The following is a 17,871-nucleotide window of genomic DNA, read 5'->3' on the forward strand; positions in this document are numbered from 1 at the left end:
AGCTAAGATTAGTGGGGTCTATGGATTAGTGGCTATTACTAATGGGTCCCACTAAGGGCTTATATGTACTGTAACATAAGAAAAGAAAAAAGAAAATGGCTATTACTAATGGCAGGGTTTAAGAATGCAAGGGTTTTTGTGTTATCATTGAACACTGTAGAAATTATAAGGAGCCGCCTATAGTAGAGTTAGAGTAGTTACTCTCTTCATCGTATCGTACTATACTCTCTGCACAAATGGAGCATGATTTCATAGACGACGATTTTGGAGAACTTTACGCCGACCTTCAACTTCCACCTTCTCCACAACAACAACAACAACCGCCACATCATCATAATCATGACGGCGGCGGCGCCGATTTAAACAACAACAACGACGACGCTGATGCCGACGACGATGCAAATGATGATTATATTGAAACGGATAGTGACGATGATGGTTTAAAAATACTGTTGAACGACGATGATTGTCCTCGTGCTGGTGGTGGTGGTGTTTCCGTTGCTTGTGATGACGAGAATGTTCATCGTGAAGGTTTGGACAACAACGCGGAGGAGGAGTACATTCATCACTCCAAGATTGCTTCGGAGTTTGTTACTTCTGATGCACATGGTGGTGGTTACGGTAAAAATGGTGCCAAAGGTGGATACGGTTCACAATTTTTTCGTTCTAAGGTAATAATCTACTTACTTCCATTTCTATTACAATTTCTTTTCCATTTCGACCATTCTTGTTTCGAGTTAGTTAATCAGTATATCAAGTTAGGATAACTCATTAATTATCAACTGAACTTAATTAACCACAAATTTGAACTCATTAACCACGATTTCATGATTATACGTAGATTCGATCGAATACTGATTATACGTAGATTCGATCGAATACTTGAAAATTAAGGTTAATAACGTTTAAACTTGTGATTAATAAAGATTAGTAATTCTCGACGTCTTTGAACTGGGTAGACCATTCAGAAAGTTATCAAATTTTGTTGTCCCGATTGATATTACAAGTGACATTGTGGCAGCATTTATGCAATTGAAACGTGTTTAATGATTAAATTTTTGGAGATGGGTTGTTTATTATGATTATGATTCATTTTGTAGTTTATGAAGACTCAAGGATCAATGTTTGTGAATAATAATACGAAGGCAAGTAAGTCAATGGGGTTGAATAAAGATTGTTCATCTTTCACTCAAGGAAGAGGGGATAATATTCAGAATCAGATATCAAGCTCAAGTTACTTTGGTGGATCTTTTCTTCCTCGGCATTGGTCAGTTTGTACATTCTGATGTTGTTTTGTCCATGCTTATATCAACATATTACATTTCATTCTTCTAAAATTAAAAGATTCAATCTTATGTGCTAATTTCATATTCTACCATACAGGAATATATATGATGTAAACATTGATAAATTGGAGGAGAAGCCATGGAGGATTCCTGGAGCTGACATAACAGATTACTTCAATTTTGGTTTAAATGAGAACACTTGGAAGCAATATTGTTCGTCTTTGGTGAGTTCATTATTGTGCTTCCGATAGCTTAACTTGTAGCTTAATGTGATGCTTGTCTCTTGCTTTTTCTGGTCAGCGTCAAGAATAAATAACTTATGCTTTCAGTAACTAATAATAGTCTTGTAGTTTCTACTATATCCCTCTTGCATTGCACATCATTATTATAATTTGTTTTGTGTTAAACTTTAATGGTGATATTATTGGTGTGTGGTTTCAATTAGGAAAATCCTGTTTAACTTATCTAATAAGAACCTTATACTCTCAAATTTTCAAAGGGTCAACTGTGGCAAACATCAATGCAAATGGGTATCCCTGTTAATAAATATACTTAATTGAATCAAGTTTCTAAAAATGTGTAAAAAAAATTTGGTGTATGCTTGGAAACTCTTGTTTCCATGGTGAAGAGTCACAGCAAGTCAAAAGCTACCTTACCTTACATAGCTTCAACTAAACATGCGTCTAGTGACAAGGCACCGGTGTTCCAAACACACTATTAAGCTGTTTTACTGTGCTGAATGCTCTTGTTTGACCTTGCTCACTGGAGTTGGTATTTTCAGGCATCCACACAGGAGCAATTTGATCAACCTGTATCAGGGAGCTTACATTCTCCTTCCTCAAAATGTCAAGTGGTATGCTGATATTAAGCAATTTAATTATTCATTCACGCTTCCTTCTTAACCGTTGAATACAAATATGACATTGGGGCTTTGTGATTGACTGTTTGTCCAGCCAAAGGGCAGAGCAATACAAGTTGAAGACAGTGTGGTTGAGCGCCAGCCATCCATCCATTTGAGGCGTCCGCGCAGTATAGATTCTGATGTTATTATACAGGTTTGCACTCACTCCAAGTTTACCATAATTCTTGTGCTGTAATTGTCATATGTTGTTATAGTAATCATGGGTGCCTTGGAGCAGATCAAGGTGCATGGGCCCTCTGACAACAATTCTGGTTCTGTCAAGAGCAGCGTACACGATTCATCTGAAGAGGGGGATTTAATTTCAGGCAATAACAGAAACAAAAGCAATTCTTCTAGTGAACATGATGTTTTATCTGAAGAACATATAGAAGATGCTAAAAAATCAGAAGAGTCGTCTGGTCAGGAAAGGTCTGTTATTTTTCCGAAAATTTCAGTGATTCCTTATATATGGTATATGCGATATGATTATGCCAATTCCAGTTGTAGGCATCTGTTTTCACTTAATTAGAGCTTTTGTGTGTTTCAAACATGTTAGAAGTATGACCAACAGCACCAAAATAACAATGAAAACTAAAATCATAGAGATACATAAGGATTTAGAGGAAAGGACCCCTTTACTAAAATGATCTTCACCCTCAACCTTCAATTTCCTTCCTCAGCTCCAGATCACTCAAGCGGTGTTAAATATAATCCTCCACTATGTCATAACGGTAGTAATTTACTGATAATGATTAGTACCTTACATTATATGGACAATCATATCTTTTATATAGTCGCATTTCTTGTTACTAAGGGTCCTTCGTTGAAATTCGTAAATGACTTTTAGGACTTTCTCCTTCTATTGAAATATAAATTTCTCAATAAAATTTACCATGCTTCTTGAAGTTGTTTGTTTGGTAGGGGGAGTTGAACATATAAAATAACTGATGTGGATTTTTATTTTTCACAATCACAGAAATGACCCAATTCCTGATGTGGTCAAAGTTCAGCATCCAGATGAAGAGGACCGAAATTCCGACGATGGTAAAGTGCTGGAGGAAGAAATGAAAACAGAAGAGAGAGTTGACATTGACACATGCAGTGCAAATCCATGCTGGAGTGAACCAGAATTATCACTTGGTGATCAAGAACTTAGTCTGACTTATTCTGACAGTGGTTCTGAAGGAACTGAAGATGTTATACATGTTTATAATGAGAAAAATCAGAGCCCTTTAAGAAGTCATTTGGTGAGTTCTGACACCGGCATAAAGGAGTCTTTGTCACTTTATGATAAAACCTCAAAGAACATTAGTGTCAACAGAAAACCAGTAAATATATCTTATTATTCAAGAAATAGAGGTCCAGTACAACAGGATCAGAGGCATCAAAGGGGTAGACATATCCCCGGTTCTAAGCTGAAAAAGCACATAGAAAATGATAATAATGTCTCTCACATCCCCAGATCCAGTGGAAGGAGTCAGTCTCCCTGGGGTCATCAATTTGTTAATTACAGATCCGATGAACAACTGCAATATTTTGGAAATCACGAAAGAAAAGATGTTTCATATAATTGGGAAACAAAACAAACAAACTATCATGGTGCTGACAAAAATGTTGATGAACTGGATCAGGCAGTTTACAGTGAATATTCAGATAGGGAAAATGAAGACAGATTCAGGGAGAATGGAAATCAATATATCAGAAAAATTGGGGATAAGAGGGAGTCTTATTTTGAGCGACGAACTCTAATAAAATATAATGAAGACAACGATTGGTATCCTACTAGTAGAAAACATTATGTCGATGATGACCCGAGTCTCCTCTCGTATAGGGAGTCAAGGCAGTTTCTTTCGAAGCATTCCTCCTTTCCTGCTAACGATAGAGAAGGTCAAAGGAGGATAATGCATCACAAGCCTCATTTTAAGGATGGAAACTGTGATTATGATCGATGTTTTGATGAAGATGAGTTTGAGGTTTTAAACAGAAGTTATAGAAGGCCCTCTACTTTTGCTGAGAGAGAAATGGAATATTTGAATAATACACATGAAGAGCAGTTTCTACAAATTGATAGATCACTAGAAAGATATACAGGAAGGGGTAGACATCATGACAGGCCCCCCTTAATTGCGGATACCCTGTGGTCTGGGGAACCGGAAGATGAGTTCCCCAAATATGCACATAATCAGAATTCATATTTGAAGTACCAGAGGCAATCTTATACCGATTCAGGGAGACATTATATGCATAGAGTAAATGATAGTTTTAGGGGAGATGAGAGACATAACCAGGCCACCAATAGAGGCAATAACTGGCATTGTGATTATACTGATGCTGCTGAAGATGAAGATTGCACAACTTCTCCTGTAGACGACTGTGAGTTTTACCCTCTTCCATCTGAGGTTCCACACTGGACCAACAATGACAATATTGTTTGGCATGATGGATTTTACCCTGACGAGGATGCATTATTCTACGACAAAACTCCAAGGCACGGAAGGCATGCAAGAAATGGAACTATGCATGCTAGGGTGCAAAGATATGATATAAAATTACAGCAGCATCGGATAAATTTTTCAGAGAGAGATAGAAACAGCTTTTTTAAAAGAAGCTCTAAGGTTATGAATGGAGATCACTGTCGTCAGACAGTGCTGAGATGCAGGAAATCAGTTGACATGATTACTTGGGAAGGAAAGGTAAAATTGGGGAAGTTATGGTTAAGAACCTGCATTGCTGTACCTTTTTATCCATATGAGCTACTCAACATCTGTTTGGCTCCAATGTTTTCTCATTCAATATCTATTGTACCACTGCCCTCATGCAGCTATATATTGTTTTTTCTATCTTTACCTTCTTTATTTTTTATTATTCTTTTAAAATAATTAAGATTGTAGTGATGAGTGATGACCTTAAGTTAAGCATCCTATGAAGCTAAAATATGAAGCTAAATTGAAGAGAATTTCAAGTAAAAAACTAAAAGCAATCTCATGGAGTCATTATAGCTTAAGTCCCAGATTTCCTTTCCAAAATAAAACGTGGTATTTCATGGCTTGAAGGTGCTACTTTTGTGTCATGTACATTTATCTGTATGTCATTTTGTTTGGTATTACTTTCATGTACTGTATTTTTCCTTTTGTTTTAGTTGATTTTTATATTTTCCGTCAACCTAGTTTAATTTTATTCTGGGTATTCATTGAAAACGGAGCCTTGACGCAACAGTTGGGATTGCTGTTGTGTGACTTAGAGGTTATAGGTTTGTGGAATAAGCCTCCTACTTATGCAATGTAAGGCTACCTTCAATAGATCTATAATGGGTCCGTGGTGGGAGATTTATGCCACCATGCCCTTTTTTGGGCATACTCTATAACTTTCGTGATTTTATAAATGGAACTCTATAACGATCTTCCTCTTTTTCTTCCTTTCCCCTTTGGATACTGGACCAGCCTGAAAATTAATATATGGGTTGTGCTGGGAATGTGACATGTGTGGTGATTATGATTGCTGTCACCACCATGGATAGTTAGCACAGATGATCAGGGGCTTAGTTAGTAATTGCACTCTTTGATCTTCTGTATTTATATAATTATGTGGCTTATGGTATGCTTTTCCGATGAATGTCTTATTTTGCTTGCACATCTTCCATTTATTTTCTGAATTTCTTAATCACTCAATACCTTGCATCCAGAGTCCACTTCGTAATTGTATCTGCAGAAAAGTCCCAAGAAATTTAAGAATAGTCTTGGACATGGGTATGTGTGACATCAAGCATGAGGTGTAGCCAAAAAACATTTGTCACTGGTTTTATTTTTTTTTACTAAGATGCTATTAATTTTTTACCCCCAGAGCGTGAAGGGTACACTGGGGGGTTCTTTTTTACCTTTATATATGTAGAATCAGATTCAGATGAACTGACCTTACTTTTTCAAGTATATATTGTGTAATTAATTTTATGATTTAATGCATGGATCTGATATGGTTGTGATGTTTTATGACCTTCAAAAGTCTGCACTGCTGTTCAAATAAAAGTATTATTTTATTGTGTACAAAGAGTGGACTTGCATGTTTGGTCTAATTCTTGGACCTTGTTAATGATTCTAAATAAGTGTCTCTATCAATGAGGACAGTATCTTCCTAGTTTTTTGCCATCCTCTAATAATGCTGTCTGTCTGCCTATGTTATTTTCAAGATATGTATTTTATATATTTTAGGTTACTGCTAAAAATAATTTCATGGAAAATAATTAGTAGTTTGAAGATGTATTACTGTTAATATTTTGTTCTGTAAAGAGCTTGATCACTATATTTTGTTCTGATAATATTTTCTTCTGCCCATTTACATGATTGAATTATATTGGTCTGCTGCTTCAGTGTCATTTATACATTTAGTTCTTAAACTTCTCAGATTGATTTATCAGCATTTAACTTTAAAAATGAATGACACAGTTGATCATAGTATATTTTCACCTTATGTTGAGTATACAAGCCAGCGTAGTTATAAGTTACATTGTTATTATGTTGACTAATCCTTATCATCAGAAGTTCTACTATTCTATTTTATAGTGGATAACTTGTATATATTTTACTTGAAACAATTCTACCTAGCATGCTGTCACTCTAATGACTTCCTGCTGCTGTCGATCATTTTATTAGTATCCATGTTTATTTATATTGGACATTCTAACTTGGTAACTCAAATGCCTTCTTATTGCACTTTCACTCATTTATTTGATGCACTATACTAGTTCAACAACGGTGGTTTTTATTTGTTAGATAGTTTCGTGTTTTGATAATAAATTTATAAGATACCCTTGTGTCTGATTATGCAGTCTGCAGAAAGTTCCAGAGTGATGTGCAATGATAGACTTGCAAATGTGGATCAAGGGATTGCTGCGAAGCGGAAAGCTTTGGTTGGTTTTGATGATTCTCGTAAGAAGGCTATCAAATTTGACATCTCAAAATCTCAGTGTGACAACAAAAATAAGAAATTACTACAGAACATTCCAGATAAAAGGCAGAAAAAAGGTTTGGATATAGAAGAAGGTGAGATACTAACAGACGAACCATCCACGGAGGTTTCTGTATCCAAAAGAGGTGTTTCTGAGAATGCAGCACTTGCTGACAGTGCAAAGAAGAGAATCTCACAAAATGGAAATAATTCTGAGCTGCAGACAACTAATTTTGACAGCCAGAAGATTCTTGATACATTAGCTAAAATGGAGAAACGTAGGGAGCGCTTCAAGCAGCCCATCAGTGTGATAAAAGAAGCAGAAAAGAGTTTGAAGCCAAACACTGACTTGGCAGTTGGTATTGGTGAAATAAAGCAAAATAGGCCAGCTCGAAAGAGGCGCTGGAACGGCGGTTAGTTTTTCTGTTTGTGGAATTCATTATTCATTTGAATTTGATAAACAGCAGACAGTTTTGTTTGAGGAACACTGAATTGCATTATTGAATACTTGGGGAGGGTTCTGTTGTTTTTTTTTACTATATTTCTGCAGTAATGTCTGAGAATTCATGTCTATATTGTGTACACTGATTCTTGGGCTTTGATAGACATGAAGTTTAATGTAACAACGAAGGTTGCTCAGTGACTTTGGTCATGAAGTTTTTAATTGTGGAAACAGCTTCTCTTTGCCGAAAGGTTGCGTTGCATACATTTGGCTATTGGTGTAAATTTTTCTATTCAATTCAATTACACTGCATCAAAATGCCACTTTGTTAATTAATTTTTCTACTCATTTCAACGCAGCGTTGCTTTGTTATATCATGAAACATTTTTATAATTATTATTACTTCATAGTATTGTTAATTGGCAAGAATTAAACCCTTCCAAATCAAATAGGTATGCTTTGTATATTTAATCATAATCTTCACAGTATTGTTAATTGGAAAGAATTTAACCCTTCCAAATCAAATAGATCTGCTTGTATATTTAATCATATTAAGTGTTTTTTTTTTTAATCTAATTAAGGATTTGGTTTTTTTTTAATCTAATTAAGGATTTAATTTGTTTATATCGTCGATGTAATATTTTTTGCTCCCTCAATCAATCATAATAATTGATTTTGTAATTTGTTGATAGTGTATAATAATTAAACTGTTTATTGCTGAATTTGTTGATAGTGTATAATCATTAAACTTTATTTAGCTTTTAGAGTGCATATGTTTAGACATGATTTGTAAATAGTTTGTCGAGTTTTAAGCATAATTTTTTTTTTAAAGTATCTAACATTATATTTCAGACTAAGGCAATTTTATATTTTTTAATGATAAGTAATCATTATATATTTTCTGTCAAAAATAGGGTTAAAGTTAATTGATAAATGTTTTTTAACAGTAAACATTTTTGTTGTTATTATACTGATGTTCACTGTTTTTTAGTATATTTTTTTGCTGAAGTTTTTTATACTATATATATGATATATCTTTTCATTCACAAGATGATTAAATCACGAAGTGAAATAGACTTGCCATTCATGAACCCACACGTGTCACCAAAATCTGTTTTTTGGATGATATCCTCAGCCACACAAGCCATGTAGCTACGTGGATAATCCCAGACCAAATTACCCTTGCACACACTTTGGACATGCTGGTTCATTCATAACCCGTCAAATTATACTTAGCACTCTCTAATTTCCCTAAAAATATGATTATTATTATGTCAAAAAGAAAGAAAACTTAAAAAAATTCTCCCTCCACTTTCATCATAAATTTAAGCAGGAATAAATATTTTCCATCCAGCAAGTTTAAGCTCACCAAACAGTGGAGGGTTATGATGGTAATTGTACATGTTATCTTCTTCCACATTTGGTTTGTATAGTAGGAGACAGTTTAATCCGTTAACCAGAAATGAACTCAATCCCTTCTCCTCCATCTGCTACACTCTTCACTCAGTCCAAAAATCCTAACCATCTCTTCAAATTCAACCTCAAAGTTCCCATCTTACCCTTCCATTCTTCACCTTCCAATCTCACCACACCATGTTGCACTCTCAAAGACTCAACTTCAGTTTTGGACAAAAATGCCCCTTCCTCCGAACAGAGTACCCTCAATTACATTCCACCTGAAGACTCAAACTTAGTTGAAGGAACACTCGTGGTTCGCCGACCGGTGAAGGAATTTTCCGGCCAAAACTTTGATGAGAAGGAAGAACAAGATAATTATGAAACAGAGGAAGAGGAACCAAAAGCTTCTTCAATTGATGCCGAGCTAACGAAATTTGCGAAGAAGATGCCGATGTTTGAACCAGGGAGGGTTGAATCAGACTCGGAAAAGAAGCCTTTGACTGTGAATTTGGACTTGACATTATATAAGGCCAAGGTTTTGACAAGAAACTTTCGTTATGAAGAAGCAGAGGAAATACTTCAGCAGGTGAGGTTTTCATGATCTCGTTTTGAGGTTTTCTGAAAATTTGCTATATTTGGGTTTGTTTGGATTGAATTACTCGATTATATCTACTGGCACAAGTATCTGTGAGACTGTTTAAGAGAATTTATAGAAACAGCGTATGACATTGTTCATACGTTGTTTTCAACTTATTTCAATAAACTCTTCAGGATAGCTTATGAAAACAGTTTATAGAAATAATTTATAAACATGCACTTATATGATAAGCGCTGCGTAAATGCTAATTGTCCGAACATGGCTTTAGTTTTGTGTGTGTTTCTGATAATGTTTTTTTTTTTTGTCTTATTTATGGAAGTGCATATACTATTGGCCTGAAGATGGCAGACCTTATGTGGCACTTGGGAAAGTTTTGAGTAAGCAATCTAAAACAAGTCAAGCTAGAGAGGTTTATGAGAAGGGTTGCCAAGCTACTCAGGGTGAAAATGCCTTCATTTGGCAGGTTAGTGTTCAGTTTTGTTTTTGCATGTGATGTGTTAGATATAGTTGGAGACTATTAATGTTAGTTGCAACTATAAGTTGTATCGTACACTCACTTTGATCAACTTTTCTCGTTCTATCGGGAATAAGCCATCAATTTAGCCCCTCGAATATCAATCTCTTAACTATTTAGTCCCTGAACCTGAACTATATGAAAATAATATATAGTCCTTAAGCTATACGAAATTCATTAAGTTAGTCTAGTCTAAACTATATGAAATTCATCTCAATCCCTAGTATCTCTTGTCAATATATAATAAAAGGAACTAATTTGTCTGATTTCATATAGTTTAGGGACTAAGTTAACGTATTTCATCTAGTTTAAGGACGACTTATTATTTTTATATACTTCGGGACTAAGTTGGAAATACTGATATTTAGGAGACAAAATTGATGGTTTACTCTTCTATCAGTTTCAAAATAATCAGTCTTTCTCTTTTTGAGCTCTACCTTGTTTATCAACACGATGATCGATCTCAAACTCAAGCTTATTGGCTTATCAATTGGAACTCTATCATGAAGTACGCAGGTCTTACTACTCATAAATTTGTAGTTTAGCTGATATATCACAAGACTGTAATATAGTTTACACGTCCTGGCATACCTAAAGCCTTTGAGGCTTGTACTAGTTAGAACTGTCTTCATCTAGTAACATTAGGAGTGGGAGAGATTGCTTCCAATACTCTAATGATACATTGGATTTTGATTGACTTATTTTCTGCTGAAGTTAACAAATGAAAGTTCTCTTTGAACAGTGCTGGGCTGTTCTTGAAAATAGAATGGGGAATGTCCGGAGAGCAAGAGAGCTTTTCGATGCTGCAACGGTTGCTGATAAGAAGCATGTTGCTGCTTGGCATGGTTGGGCAGTTCTAGAGTTAAAGCAGGGAAATATAAAGAAGGCAAGGAGTCTGCTTTCAAAAGGTCTTCAATATTGTGGACAAAATGAGTACATATATCAAACACTTGCATTGCTTGAAGCTAAGGCAAATAGATATCAGCAGGCTCGATATTTATTCAATCAGGCCACAAAGTGTAATCCAAAAAGTTGTGCTAGTTGGCTTGTAAGTCACCATCATCCGAGCAACATTGTTTCTGAACCAAACTATAATATATGTTGTTTTTTATGTTATGCATGTTATCTTATCAAGATATGTATATTTTTTTATGAATAGGCTTGGGCTCAAATGGAGGTGGAACAGGAAAATAATCGTACCGCGAGGAAACTGTTTGAGGTTATATCTAATATTGTCATTTCTACCATATTTTCTTTCTGATTACTTTGCTCGATAGAATTCATCAGATTATATTTCATTAGGATTTTGGAATTGAGGAGTTCACTTTGCCATTTGTTTTTATTAATTTTCATCAATGTGTGACTTTTTTTCTTTTAATGAATAGAATGCAGTGCAGGCAAGTCCTAAAAATAGGTTTGCTTGGCATGTATGGGGCGTCTTTGAAGCAAACTTAGGAAAGATTGACAAGGGAAAAAAACTACTGACGATTGGCCATGCTCTAAATCCGAGGGATGCTGTTCTCCTGCAGTCTCTTGCATTAATAGAATACAGACACGCAAGTGCAAACCGTGCTCGTGTTTTGTTCAGGAGAGCATCTGAATTGGATCCGAAGCATCAACCTGTTTGGTTTGTAAGTGGCATACTCAGTTGGGTCTTACTTATCACATATATCATTATCTAAATTTCTATCCTTCTTTATATTGTTTGTTGTGAAATGAGTGCACTTGTGATAGCTTATGAAACAATTTATATGTAGGTTGTTTTCAGCTTATTTTCCTAAGCTCTCCAGGATGGCTTATGAAAACAACTTATAGCTTATATAAAAATAAAAATAGTTGGACTTTATTTTATCTTTTGTTTTACAAATAAGCACATATGCTATAAGATTTGGGATTAATAAACTTTTTATCCAACAAAAGTCTAATTATAAGATTTGGGATATGCAGGCTTGGGGTTGGATGGAATGGAAAGAAGGAAACTTGAATACAGCTAGAGAGTTATACAAAAAAGCTATATCAATTGATCAAAACAGTGAAAGTGCTGCAAGGTGTCTCCAGGTGACATGATTGCATATGATAAAGAAATGTTCTGACATTTTGATCCTTTACCTAGCTTGATATTCACTTCTGAAAACAACTTTTCATACAATGCAGGCATGGGGTGTTCTGGAGCAGAGGGTTGGAAATCTTTCAGCTGCTCGTGGATTATTTAGATCCTCATTGAATATAAATTCTCAGAGTTATGTGACATGGATGACTTGGGCATCACTAGAGGAAGATCAAGGAAATCCTGTGCGTGCTGAGGAGATTCGTAACCTTTATTTCCAGCAGGTAACTGTTATGATTTTTATGTTTATCAATTTATAGTTGATGAGTCGAGATTTGAAATGTTAGTCCCTATTTACACTTGTATAGTTATCAAATTTACTCTAATTAGGAGTGTTGCTAATATTTGAAATGTTATTTGTTGCTTCCAACAGCGCACGGAAGTGGTAGATGATGCTTCATGGGTCATGGGATTCTTAGATATTTTAGACCCTGCCATTGACAGCTTGAAGAAACTCTTGAAGATGGACCAAAATTCGTTAAACATGCCACCAGATTCCATGAGAAATATTACCAGACTGAAAAAAGACACGGTTGATTATTCTAGTGACAGCGATGGTAATGATGATATGGATGATGAAAGCGAGTTTGATTTGGACCGTTTCATTATGGAAAGGTTATCCTTAGATGTATCAAACTTGGAAGTTCAACTGGAAACACCGAAAATTTCCTCTCCGAACAAAATTTTGTCTCCAAGAAAGATATGGCGACCAGATAATAGAATTTCCAACAAAGTGTAAGTTCAAAATACAAGTAATAGTTCAGGCTTGAACTTGAACCTTGCATAGTACATATCTGGGTCTTGTCAAATTAACTTTGAATAGTTCAATTGGGTTGTTGGAACTTGTTCTGTTACATGAGATGTTTTGCCTTGTGTTGAAAAAGGAGAAGAAATAATTTAAAACAAAGTACAGTATACTGAGTACTACTGCGAACAATATTGCATTGTATTCAAGGGTAAAAAAAACTTGTTCTTACCAATGGTAATATACGATACACTTTGTATAGTATACTCAGTACCAGCTTTAACATAAATGAACCAAAAAGCATATACTCATTCAAACTTGAATGATTCTATCTTTGTTCAATTAGCTTGAAATCTGAAAATATTAGTAATTCGTTTTATACTCACCACCATGAAATTAGAGAAATTTTCAAAACTAATCAATGTAATTATTCTTTCGTGATTGATTTTTATACCAAAGAAGAAGAAGAAGAAGAAGAAGAATATCCACAAAATTAAATCAAATCTTCTATTTTTTTTTATACACTTCTAGTTTTTTCATATCACTTGTACAAACGAGTCTAAAACTTTGAATGTATAAATATCCCATAAACTTGACCTTTGCATGTATTAGTACGTCTCCTCTAAAAATATTAGAATAATAACAAAGATGATTAGAAAGTTACTGTATTAGTTTTGCTTTCAACAATTTTTGTAGTGGTTGCATTGATTCAACAACCACGATGAGAATCACACATCGCAAACTGCTACTTTGCAAGGATGAAATGGAGTAAAGGTCTTATAAGCAAGGATGAAGCGGCTCAAGCAAATAGTATGATACACTTTTTTTTTTTTTTTTTTTTTATTTATCTAGAAGTTGAAGAGTGTCTGTTTTAGTATTTTCGTTGGTGTTCCGCTTATATGCAACGCATTTGTTTTGTAACTTTTTTACGGATCTCTGTTCGTTTTGTACAGATACCTGATTATTAATAATAATATATTTTCCGTTCAAAAGATATATGATACACTCTATTAAAGTATTCCCTGTATTTCCTTTCTCTTTATCCATATTGAATATCGTTAACCAGTGCTCTAAAAGTATCTTTTAAGAATTTTATTTTAAAAATTAAATATTTTAATTTTCAGTGTATTAACTCCATATATTTTTTTTATCCAAAAAAAAGAAACTCCATATATTTTAATAAGAGTTGACTTTGAATTCAAGAAGGGATTCGAAAGAGAAATTCTTATGTGAATATTCATCTAAGCATTAACGATTAGGCACAACCAATTAATGCTTGTAAGACATTCTTAACTTTATTAATTTTATCAAATTAATGCTTGTAAGACATTCTTAACTTTATTAATTTTATCAAATTAATGCTTGTATTTAACACTTACTTTCAATTCCCGTGTTAATTATTAATGATTTTTTTTTAGGTGTAAAATTATTGAATTGTCAATCGTTAGTTGGTTCAGTGCTAATTGGCGCTGAACTTGGTAGAGAAGACAACGGTTCGATCCCACGCAACTACGATCGAAAGGGGTTGGAACCACTTGATGTCATCAGAACTGATCCCCAAACCAAATTAAACTGGTAGTGAAAGAAAATAAAATTATTAATGAATTAATCACTTTGGATAGAGCTGTCAAAATGGGCTAGCCCGAATGGGCCGGCCCGCCTAGCCCGATTTTTTTTCCAGGTTCGGACCTTGAAAATTCTAGCCCGAATTATTTCCGGGTTTTTTAGCCCGACTCGACAAAGTCCGATTAAAATATGGGTTAGTCCGAATGGGCCGCGGACGGCCCGCAAGCCTGAAAAAATTAAAAATAAATATAAATAATTTGTTTTGGATTATTTGAACTTAGTTTGTAATATAAATTACTCCCTCCAGTCATTTTTATAAGAAACAATTTGAAAAAATCACACAGACCAAGGAATCACATTTAACATAATTATTTTCATTTAATACTCTTATAAATTTAAATTTATTCCATATATACCCTTATTTAATTACTTTTTATTCAACTAATTTACTTATTTTTAAATTCTCTCTCATAATAAATAAGGGCATAAGTGAAATTGAACATTTAAAACATTTGAAAATTGGTCAAAGTTTCTTATAAAAAGGACTAAATTTTTTGCCCTAAGTGTTCCTTATAAAAAGGACCGGGGGGAGTATAAAACATCGTCCGCAGCAGATGAGTAAAAATAGGGCACCCAAGAAACTCGCAGGTTGCAGATGAGTAAAAATAGGACGCGCGAGAAAATCGTACGTAGCGGATGAGTAAAAATAGGGCGCGCGAGAAAGTCGTAGGTAGCGGATGAGTAAAAATATGACCGGCGATAAACTTTTAAGTAGCGGATGTGTAAAAATAGGGTGCGAGAAATTCGTAGGTAATGGATGAGTAAAAATAGGGCGCGCGAGAAAATCGTAGATAGCGGATGAGTAAAAATACGACGCGCGAGAATTATTAATCCTATTTATATGGTTGAGTTTGAAAAGTAAAAAATCAGGTCGGCCCGAAAGCCCGACAACCCATACCGGGCCGAGCTCAGGCACTAAGGTACTAATTTTGGTAGTCCGTTTTTTATCCGAACTTTTTAATCCGGCCCGACGAAGCCCGAAGCTCGACCGGGCCGGCCCGAAATTGTCGGGCCCCACGTTTTGACAGAACTAACTTTGGATATGGTAGTGGGCCCAACTTGGTCAAAGAAGGCCCACTTTGTATCTTATACTATAACTTTTTCAACTTTTCAATTATTTTCATCCCTTACGAGTCAGGTTTTTTCTTTCTAATTCTGTGTACACAAAAAAACGCAAAGAAAGAATGGCGAACAAGAAGAGGGGAAAGAATGCTGTCGACAACACAGATGAGCAGCTTAGGGTAAGGAAACAATTATGTTCTTGTATTAATTTCATGCTGTTTGGCTATTTGCATATTAAAAAAGATAAACTTTTTTCAAATTTTCAGAGCAAGAGAAAGATCAAGAACCCTAATAACAACAACACGGTGGCAGCGGTTGAAAATGTTGATGTTCAACAAGAACCTACCATCGAAGATTTTGCTGCTGAATATTTGGTAAATATATGGAGTATATCCTTATTTTAATTCCACTTTGTAACAATGTTGTTGATTATTATTTTCATTTTGAAAAAATGGTTACAGGAAGTGACTAGACACACAAATAAGTTGCTTACTCAAATCTGCAAAAAGCTTGATGTCATTGTGGAAGTGCTTACGGAAAGGAGTAATGAAAATCTTGAAGAAGGAAGAGGAGGAAATCTGGCGCTTTAGTTTACCTATTTTGGATTTAGTGTTTTAATAATTTTGGGTTAAGTCTGGTTTATTGCTGGTTTTGATTCCAAAAATAGTTGATTTCTTGTTTGGATTAGACTTGAATCTAGATACATTTTCAGTGTTTTATTAAGCCAAATGAATGGTCATATGCATTTTGAATTTCTTGCTAGGATTCTCTTAAATTTGTGGTTTGGTTATTCTTCACACATTGTGAACACTTGTTATATATTCATTTGCTCTCTTCTCCGCGTGACTTTTAAGTTTTAAACCAGAGGGTTTGAAAAGACCTTAGCTCCCTTGAGTTGATCTAGTAAGTCATCAATTCGAGACAACAGATACTTGTTCTTGATAAGAATCATTAACCGGTTTGGTTTGTAAGTGGCTTACTCAGTTAGGTCTTACGTATCACGTACTCCCTCTAGTCCTTAATTAACTTTGGTACATCGCATCCAAGAGCTTCTGGAGTTGAATTGGCGGGTGCAGTTCAATCATACATGGTGAGAGGGAAATAGAAATGCTGGGGAAATAGAATTGCTGACTGGTTGACTAAATTTCAATTTTTCTATAATTTTTTTTCAAATTCATGTTATAGAGACTTCTCCTAATTCATTTTCGAGACTTGCATGCTTAGAAGTAACCTTATCTCCCTTGAGTTGATCTAGTAAGTCATCAATTCGAGACAACAGAACTAACCGGTTTGGTTTGTAAGTGGCTTACTCAGTTAGGTCTTACATATCACGTACTCCCTCTAGTCCTTAATATAAGAAAACATTCACTTTTTAGGTACATTGAAACATTAATGTATCTAGTTTATGATATAGGTACATTCCAAATTTCTATCCTTCTTTATATGGTTTGTTGTGAAGTGAGCTTGACACGATGAATAATTTATGTCTTTCTGCAATTACTTTAAACTACTCATGTTGTGGTTCCAACTTGACAGAAGAATGGTGTTGCAGAATAAGGAAAAAAATAATGTAACACTTCTTTTTTATTGTAATTCAAAACATGCATTTATCCAATTAAGTTTAGTGATTCAACAATGATGAGTATCTTGTCCAGATCAAGCTATAGATATTATAGATGTAATACTAAGATTGTATAGGTTATATACATGTGACTAGTTTGAATCAGCGAGATTTTAGCGTTCCCGATTTGAATTGGGGTCATTCTAGGAATTTTAGCACTATAGCTTTTGTGTTAATATTGGTAGTGTTAGGCCTAGGGTTGTATCATTGATACCAAATGTAGCTTCGGATTTTAGAAATCAGTCATCGGTTGATTCTAATGTTAATGACAAAAGCTTCGAGAATATTTTCATTTATGTTATTGGAAGTGTTAGCCTTGGGTTGTATCATTGATACCGAATGTAGCTTCGGATTTGAGAATATTTTCATTAAAAGCTGTTTGAATGCGAAGCCCTCGGTGTTTGATAGAATTAATACTGATGATCAACGTAAATTGAAAGAAGTTGACGGGTCTGACTCAAATGTAAATTTAGATAATAGTTCGAATGATTTTCGTGAGAAAAAAGATGAGAGGGAGCTTTCTGAGATTGAAAAGGAAGCTTGGAAGTTGCTTTGAGGTACTGTCGTTACTTACTGTGGGAATCCAGTTAGTTAGGACTGTTGCAACTAATGATCCTGCAGATAAACAAC

The 17,871-nt window shown here is 34.8% G+C and overlaps 2 protein-coding genes across 2 annotated transcripts; both read left to right on the forward strand.

Moving 5' to 3' along the window:
• Nucleotides 1-65: 65 nt before the first annotated feature.
• On the forward strand, nucleotides 66-7,872 carry LOC123923436 (FIP1[III]-like protein). The gene is made up of 8 exons (XM_045976127.1): nucleotides 66-671; nucleotides 1,101-1,267; nucleotides 1,384-1,510; nucleotides 2,068-2,139; nucleotides 2,240-2,341; nucleotides 2,426-2,616; nucleotides 3,164-4,880; nucleotides 7,010-7,872. The coding sequence occupies exons 1-8, from the start codon at nucleotides 237-239 to the stop codon at nucleotides 7,544-7,546; spliced, it is 3,348 nt and encodes a 1,115-aa protein (XP_045832083.1). The 5' UTR covers nucleotides 66-236; the 3' UTR covers nucleotides 7,547-7,872.
• A 754-nt stretch (nucleotides 7,873-8,626) lies between these two features.
• LOC123921175 (protein high chlorophyll fluorescent 107) lies at nucleotides 8,627-13,243 on the forward strand. Its single transcript, XM_045973604.1, has 8 exons — nucleotides 8,627-9,554; nucleotides 9,886-10,029; nucleotides 10,823-11,128; nucleotides 11,240-11,299; nucleotides 11,466-11,711; nucleotides 12,028-12,138; nucleotides 12,235-12,411; nucleotides 12,561-13,243. Exons 1-8 carry the CDS (start codon nucleotides 9,033-9,035, stop codon nucleotides 12,924-12,926), a joined length of 1,932 nt encoding a protein of 643 aa, XP_045829560.1. The 5' UTR covers nucleotides 8,627-9,032; the 3' UTR covers nucleotides 12,927-13,243.
• The last annotated feature ends 4,628 nt before the right edge of the window (nucleotides 13,244-17,871 follow it).

The sequence above is a fragment of the Trifolium pratense genome, linkage group LG4 (genome assembly GCF_020283565.1).
Source record: "Trifolium pratense cultivar HEN17-A07 linkage group LG4, ARS_RC_1.1, whole genome shotgun sequence".
NCBI classification, from domain to species: Eukaryota; Viridiplantae; Streptophyta; class Magnoliopsida; order Fabales; family Fabaceae; genus Trifolium; species Trifolium pratense.